Below are 8314 nucleotides of genomic sequence, written 5' to 3' on the forward strand. Positions count from 1 at the left end.
ACTAATCACAATCCCTGCAACAGATGTCTGGATGCACATTGATTTAGATCGAGCTCATTCTGACCAAAGGACGAAGAGCAAAGGCTTCAACATTTGAGGCTGAATATGATTGTGATAACAGCCACGTATAGATGATCAATAGAGCAGTGATTTAGTGTTGTTTTTTTTATTTTATCTAGGTTGATTCAGTTTTACCCACTTTTATATATGGATCATAAATTGAGTTATTGTTTGAAGCCTTAACGTTCACTTTTTATGCAAGTTTTCTTTGCTGTTTCACTTTAAATTCAAGTGTGTCCCTGGACTCTTCAGCTGCACAGCTCATTTCACATTTCTCCGTGTGAACTGGCCAGCGGTTCGCCCTGAACCACAGAGCAGCCGTCAATAAAAATGTTGGATTATCCTTCTTTTCTGAGACGGGATTAACATAGCTCTCACATAATTCAAATTCCTCCCTGCCTGGACAGAAATCAAGGACTCTAGTGATGTAGTAGAAATAAAAAAAAAGAAAGAAAAGAAGGGCATTATAACGACATGTTGGTGATCTTCACGAGGATTACATTTTACTGACACTTTAATATAATATGTATGGAAAATCAAAAAGAGTAAAATATAATAAACATGGGGATTAAATGAGACTTCGGACGTGTTTACAGGTTGTGGTGTGTTGTGTGCAGAAACAGGTGAAAACATGAAGAAACAGGAGATTTAGATGGATTTACACAGTGTTGGGTCAGGTCAAGGGGTCTTTATTGTTATTTAGTGTGTTTGTGGCCTTTACAGCTCCAACGGACCTTGCTTGCTGCCGGCTTGATCCACTCTGCACTCCCTTGTGTCATTCAACTAACATGTCCTCATAATAATTTATCATTTAAACACTCGAGACAGGAAAATAAATCTATCAAATTCACAGCTGGGTTTGTGGTGCGAAGAAGCAAAATTGCATACAGGTGGTACAAAGAATCACATTATTATTATTATTATTATTTTTAAACAAATCTAACACGTGGGGGAAATAATTCAAAAACACACACAAAGGGACGTTTATGCGCACACACGCAAACAGACTGATTGTCTCTTATAACTAGTTTTAAACATTTCTCATAAATTAATAGTGCATCCAGGTTCATGTCAGAGCTGCTCTCTTTCTCTCTCACACACACACACACACACACACACACACTCTCTAACACACACACACACACACTCTCTCTCTAACACACATACACACACTCATGCGCAACGCTTTGATCAAAGGGCCCCTTCAGCGTGCCAACAAAATAAAAAAAAGACAAGAGAAGGGAGTCTTTAAGGAGCTTAGAAAAAAGAAGAAAAAAAACCTGACCTATTCCTCACACTCAACCAAGTTAGGCTTACTGGATCTTTCGCTCTTTTGATCCTTTTTTTTCCTTTTGGTCAACACATTTGTTCCGTGTCCTTGATCAAAGTTGGGGAGAAGTCAGTCTGAATGTTCAATAAGTTAACCCAACAAGTGAGACAACCGGCTGGCAGTCCTGCTCTGCTCTGCCCGAGGTAGAAGTTGGGGCCCGAAGTGGTGGGGAAAAAAAGAAGAAAGAAAAAAAACAAAACGCCGCACTTGCTGCTCCCAACCTTGGGTATTTAAATTGCCTGCAGCTTGGGGGCGGGTGGAGGGGGGGGGGGGTAGGGGTAGGAATTGTCCCTTTTTTTAAAATTTCTCTCCCCTCACAACACTTGGAATTTCCACGCTGCTTGGTCTTTGTAATCCAAACAGTCCGCGTTGAAATTGAGCTTCCACGAGGAGGCCGTTTGGTCCTTGTAGTCCAGGCAGTCTGCAGCGCTGCTGAAGCCCAGCCCCGCCGCCCCGTACGCCGACGAGGAGAGGGACGACGCGTTGCTCAGGTGGCCGGAGACCCCGTTGCTCCCCATGGGGCTCATGGCGGAGCCCGCGGCGGAGAGCTGGTGGTGCATAGGCGAAAGGTAGGAGCCGCAGTCCATCCCGGTGAAGTAGGACGAGGAGCCCGTGTAGCCCTGGTTGTAGCCCGACGCCTGGCTGTAGGTCATGGGATAAGAGCGCTGCATGCAGGAGGAGGAGGTAGACAGCGGGTCGGAGAGCGGGGAGATGGAGGCCGGGCTCCAGATAGACACCGGTGCCGCGCTGCTGCTGCTGCTGCTCACGGCCGGGAGCGAGGTGCTGGAGGGCGGCGTGAACTGCCCGCTGGCTCCGCTCTCTGAGCTGGCCTCTCTGACCGGAGAGCTTTTCTTTTTCACCGGCTTGCTGACCGCCTTGTTCTGCGCTCCACTTTGGGTTTGCTGGGCCTGTTGGCGATGTTTGGCTCGTCGGTTTTTGAACCACACCTGAAAAAAAAAAATAGTGCGTTTAAATAAATTGAATTTAGATATCAAAAAACCTCTGTCTCTTTTACTGTTTCCACTTTTAAAGATACTTTGAAAAAAGTTAGATTCATGTGATCACAAAGCCACTTTGAAAATAACTATCCCAGAAAATCATCTCATTTTTCCAAACTATCCATTATATTCACGTGTCTTATACGTTAACCTAAAATAAGGTTATTCATAAAGTACATTTCTAACTTATCTATTCATAAAGTGATTCAAACGCAGAAAAGGACAAATTATCGCCTCAAGTGACTGTTTTCAAGCACTTCAACAACAACAACGACGGGGACACTTCGCCCTGAAGTGGAGCCTCTCGTTCAGATAAATGACCAATTATCGAGCTTCCGTCACTAGACGGTTTGTGTCGGAGGCTCACCTGCACTCTGGATTCAGGCAGGTTGATCTTCAAGGCCATCTCCTCTCTCATGAAGATGTCCGGGTACCGGGTCTTGTTGAACAGATTCTCCAGCAGATCGAGCTGGGCCCGAGTGAAGGTCGTTCTCTCTCTCCTCTGTTTGCGAGGGGTTCCTAAAAAAAAGAAAACACAATGAAAAATAAGACACTAAATATCAGTTTGACTTCAAAGGCAGCGTAATTTACAAATGCTGCTGTAACTTGATTATTTAATTCATAAACGATACTTTGTAACGCAAACAGTCGTTCATCAGCCAGTTGTTAATGTAAATCATATAATCTGTGTTGATCTTTGCAAATGACAACGAATGATGCAACGTGGATGGTATTTTTGTTGTTATTTATGTATTTGTAATACATCTCGGTGTATATTACCGTGGTATCCCACTGAGGGATGCAGCAGGTCCACTCCTGAGGTAGATAAGCTCAGTCCGTTCACCGTGTACGGCGGCTGCTTCAGATAGGACATCATGCTGGCGGCCGGGCGAAGAAACGAGAAAAATAGGGCAGAAAAAAAAAAAATTGTGTGTGTTTTTTTTTTTTTTTTTAATCCTCTCTCGTCTCCGTTTGGTGTTTCAGCTCGTCCGGATCAACCTGGAGCAGGACACAGAACACGAAGGGGGTTTTTAAGGTTGTTGATATTCGTCGAAAGTCCGCGGAGTTTTACGCGCAGCCCTTTACGCACCACGGCGGGTTTAAAGAAGTGGGCGTCCTCGAAATCGCAGGGCTCTTAAAGGCGAGTGGAGACCCCCAGCTGTCCCTGCTGGACTGAGGATGCTCTGTCTGGCTGACAGGCGTTTACGCCATCCCCCCCACCCCCCCCACCACACACACACACACACACACACACACACACACACACACACACACACACACACACACACACACTAACTGCTACTATAACTCCGCCCCTTACCACCCCCACAAACACACTCCTCTCCTCCTCTCCTAGTACCACCAAAACAAAACATTGTCGTTAAAATGCGCACACTCTTTGGGCCCCAACCGGGCTCTCAATTAGCATATACCCACAGGTTAGGCGAAGCTAAATAGACAGCTGATTGGGGGGCCATTTGCAGAAACAAAGCCCACTGTTGACCGATAAGTAATGCTGATAACAAAAGACTTTAGGGAACAAACAAAGAAGCCAATACTGCAAACTGAGCGCGCATTCAAATACCACTGAGCATCTTCATTTCTATATATCGGGCCCATTGTTTGTTTCCACTAAAACCCTTGTACATTCAAATGTGACGGAATTAAAATACGAAGGACAACTTTAGCAAATAATTAGAAACATGGAGGCATTCCCCAAAGTGAATTCTGACAAAATATTGACACTCCTCGCGGTGATTCCCCTCCTTTCCTAATGAATTGCTCCCGGTAATTAGATTTGGAAGGTGAGACTATCTAAAAGTGTTGATTAGAGAGGAGCACTTAATCTTAATCTAAACAAACAAGGAGCGAGTGTTGTGCGTTACACAACTTTAGAACAGTTAAAACTGTCTCAACTTCTCTCACAAATAGTATACTTTAAAAGGACCACAAACGAGGTGTTTTAACATCTTATTCAAATAACGGAACAATTCTTTGAAATTATTACATATTTTGCAATGACAAAATAAAGCGAATCAATGTAGCCCTAAATTATATTGACAAGGAGACTCAGCAATGAATCAAATAAATAGTATAATAGGGTCATTATACAGAATACATCATTTGTGAACCTTTTTATCTTAAAGAAACAGCATATAGAGGAGATTAAATATGTATATGGAACATATGAATTAATATAGAAAATAGAACAAATAGCTATGAATTATAAAACAATATTTAATATATTAGGCTATTTTTTTAAATCATTTGGCCAAATGTTTAATGAACCGTAATATTTTCTTTTTGTCGTAAAGCAGCTAATTAGTCTATTGGTGTATATTCCGCGTGCCTCTCGTAACATTAACTCCTACCTGTAGAATAAAGTTCCCAGGACCCCGGGGTGCCTCTCTCGCTAGCCGGACCCCTCGTTTTTATAGAGCCAATAACGGCCACTCCTATACTCAATCTGTCACTTGCTCCACACCCGTTCAATAATAAATACCCTGCCCAGTCATTAATTATTATTGGCTCCGAGAGATTTTTTTTTTTTTCTTCCTCTTCTTCTTTCTGTAAGAAATTAACGAGATAATCCGGACGGCACGCGCTGGCCTGATTACAGGACGCCAGCCACGACTCCGCATTCAGGCCTCCTTAATTTTCTGCGTCACGAAAATAAAACAAAGACTGGCATTGTATTTATCAGACCAGCTGACTGCCAGACAACCGACCCCCCCCCCTCCCCCCAAAAAAACCCCAACCCCAGCACAACTAACCCTACAACTCACTTTCCCAAACTGACACATGCACGTTCACATAGACCCCTTTAATACCTCTATTTTATTTTATTTTATTTTATTTTATTTTATTTTATTTTATTTTATTTTATTTTATTTTATTTTATTTTGTTGACCACATTCAATATTGAACTTTATTTTCTAAAATAGCATTTTTACATTAAAGGCTGTATCTTAATAACAATATAATCAGCCGTTTGATTGTAAAGTGGAACCTTTATATTCATTTAATTCGGTATGTGATTTAAGATTTTTTTTATTTATTCTGTCAGCCTACAACTTGACTTTATGTGTCACCCCTCCCTCCTACATGCCTGAATACATCCACAGTCTATAGTCAGACTTCCAGCAGTTGGAGTGTATTATCTGGAGTCGTGGTCTGCTCCACCGGCCTGCTATTAATCGGTTGAATGCCTCTTTGCTCCGAGCATGCAGCCCACAGGGGCGAGAGGGAGAAAAGTTTCCTTTAAAACACGCCTATCCAATTATCTCCCTGTAGGCTATCTGCATGTCCATCGCACGCAGCTCCTGGTGGCTTTCACCGTCGATTAACACAAAAAAAAAAAAACATAACTTCTCACTTAGCTGAAATACATTTAAGCACAACATATCACCCTGCTTTAGCAGCGAAAGGTAAATAAGTCACTTACTTCAGCTGCTGTTTTTTTTCTTTTTTAAAAACGCCTCTCTCGGCAGAGCAGAGTGCATATCAAGCGGCTCTGATTATTCCCTCCCGACTAAGCTTGTTGGATGCGGATAATACGAAGAGATTCTCGGTATTTATTGAGAGAGAGAGAGAGAGAGACTGCGAGGGATTTTTTTTTTTTTGCAACCAATGGAAATGAGAGGAAATGTGATGGGCAGAGGTGTGAAAGGATGCAGCAGCTGGAGTAAAGTCGCCTGATGGTGGCAACAGCTCCAAAAAGCACCACTGATCGCCATGCATGCCATTTCTTAATCATTTAAAAATATCACACACACACACACACACACACACACACACACACACACACACACACACACACACACACTCACACTTCTCAGCAGTTAATACATCTATACGCTACATTTTGTATTTTCAACAGGAGAACCCAAGTATTTACACGTGGCAGTTTAGGTGCGTTGATCAAGAGCAGCCAATCAGAGCCGAGCACTTGCATGGAAGCTTAGTGACGATCAAATAGTGGCCTATATAACCAAACACAGACCCGAGTTCATAGTGAGAATCGGAAGATTTGAGCCGCAGCTTGATTGTCAAAATAAGCTGAGCAAGCAAAACGGAAACACTGTTTTGTAGCGAGAGGTGAAAATAACTTCTCGGGGATCTGTCACGGTTTGATTCTGTGTAACCCTATAAAGGAGATTTAAAGGGGGGAGAATGTACACCACCACTTCTAGTTCCTCTTCGGAGACACATAGAGTAACACATATATATAGCATCAGGAAACGTCCAGAGTTGATTACTTACATTAGGACACGATCTTTTTGTATTACAAGTTTTCTGAAAAATATCTGTTAATTATCATTTCCAGAGCAGAAATCTGAACATTGGATAAAGCCAGGTTCAAAATCCTTGTTTCATTTTGTTGACATATTAGAGTCAAACGTTTTTTGAGGGAATTTTGGATATATCTTTGTATCACTCCTTTAAATCAGAAAATAACAGCCATAAAAAACTATTTTTGTCATGTTTTTAGGATTAAAATGTTGAGTAAATCCCGCTGTGAATGATATACGAACAAGCCCCTCTGTGAAAACCTTCAGAATACAGGAATGAAACTATGGAGTAAGGGCTGATTTATGGCTCAGAAATCAAATAAAAGGCACTTTAAAGATATTGTAAAACTACAAACATTTAGAAGCCACTGGGTGAATAGGGTAAACAAAATGTAACAAATAGATATCATCGTGAAACTTCCCTCTCTGATTAATAAGACAGTTATATTTGTATGTTTTCTGTCGTGTGGTTTATATATGCAAATTAGGCATTATCTAATGCTAACTTGAGAAAATTAGAAATCTACAAAGCAGTAAAACACATCCCTAAATGTATTTTTGCGATGTTTTCTTTCTACTCGTCTGAAAGGAGACATGTTATGGATGCAAATTAGCCTAAAATCTCAAAATTGACCAGTGCATGAAAATCAATGTTTTTGCCTGGGGCAGCAGCCTAAATTATAGGCTATGCGTTGCTTATTAAATTTGCTGGGTTACACCATGAACCACTCATTTCTCTGTCCCCCCCACCCATTACACCCCTTAAATGTGTGTCCAGAGGGACATACTGCATTTTGCATTAAATTACTTTTTTTTTTTTTTTTTTTAAATTGGTTTCCTCCTATTTTGATGAAACTTTGGCTTCTGCAGCCCGGACTGACGGTTTTGATTGACGCTCCCAAACAAGCAGCAGGTTAGAGAACTAATTAGGAGTCTACATGCCAGATGAACAGACTGTGAGGCTGCTGGCTTGTTAGACAAGACTGAAATCAATACGACCTTTTTAAGACACTATGGACTCTATTGTATAGAGACCCATTGACAGTAGCCTATTGTTAAGTGATTTAGTGCAATTATATAAAGTCAGTGTTATCGATACAGATTCAAATTGATATAAAGATATAGTATAAAAGCATTTTTTACTGTTGCATTTTGGTCATTAGTGGACTGAAATTGTTTCAGGCTCCTTTAAGTGGAGTTTTCCCCCTCAGCCATAAAACAAACAGCCTATATCTGGTCCCCTTGTTGTCCCACAGCTATGTTCTTGGCTCACTCACGCAGAGCCCTTTCATCTTCAGCTCTGATATATAATTCATCGGAAAATATCTAATAGCCCTGGGGAGCGTTTCAGCTAAACGGGGCCGTGGTTGTAAAAAAGGTGAAGTCGCTTGTTAATGTCTGTGGCAATATGCCCTCCCCCTGTCTCCGGGCCAATTGACGAAGTCACGGTTTCTCCTGCTGTTAGGGAGACGAATTGAAGGCTAAGAATCGTGGGACTGAGATACCGCTCTCTCGCTCTCTCTCTCTCTCTCTCTCTCTCTCTCTCTCTCTCTCTCTCTCTCTCTCTCTCTCTCTCTCTCTCTCGCTCTCTCTCTCGGTGTGCTGGATAATACTGGCTGGCATGAGGAGAGTGT

At 41.9% G+C, this 8314-nt stretch overlaps 1 protein-coding gene across 1 annotated transcript; it reads right to left on the reverse strand.

Annotated features, from left to right (window-relative positions):
* Positions 1 to 1704: 1704 nt before the first annotated feature.
* LOC137870835 (homeobox protein OTX2-like) lies at positions 1705 to 3443 on the reverse strand. Its single transcript, XM_068708285.1, has 3 exons — positions 3169 to 3443; positions 2756 to 2907; positions 1705 to 2337 (listed from the first exon to the last, which is right to left on the reverse strand). Exons 1-3 carry the CDS (start codon positions 3263 to 3265, stop codon positions 1705 to 1707), a joined length of 882 nt encoding a protein of 293 aa, XP_068564386.1. The 5' UTR covers positions 3266 to 3443.
* Positions 3444 to 8314: the final 4871 nt, after the last annotated feature.

Source organism: Cebidichthys violaceus, unplaced genomic scaffold, assembly GCF_023349555.1.
Source record: "Cebidichthys violaceus isolate CVI_PGR_0920_01 unplaced genomic scaffold, fCebVio1.0.p SCAF_14, whole genome shotgun sequence".
In the NCBI taxonomy this organism is placed as follows: Eukaryota; Metazoa; Chordata; class Actinopteri; order Perciformes; family Stichaeidae; genus Cebidichthys; species Cebidichthys violaceus.

Coding starts and splice junctions, on each gene's coding strand:
- LOC137870835 (XM_068708285.1), bottom strand. CDS start 3,265: ATGATGTCCTATCTGAAGCAGCCGCCGTACACGGTGAACGGACTGAGC. Junction 2,908..3,168: donor TCCCTCAGTGGGATACCACG/GTAATATACACC, acceptor TCTTTTTTTTAG/GAACCCCTCGCAAACAGAGG. Junction 2,338..2,755: donor TGCCTGAATCCAGAGTGCAG/GTGAGCCTCCGA, acceptor TTTTTTTTTCAG/GTGTGGTTCAAAAACCGACG.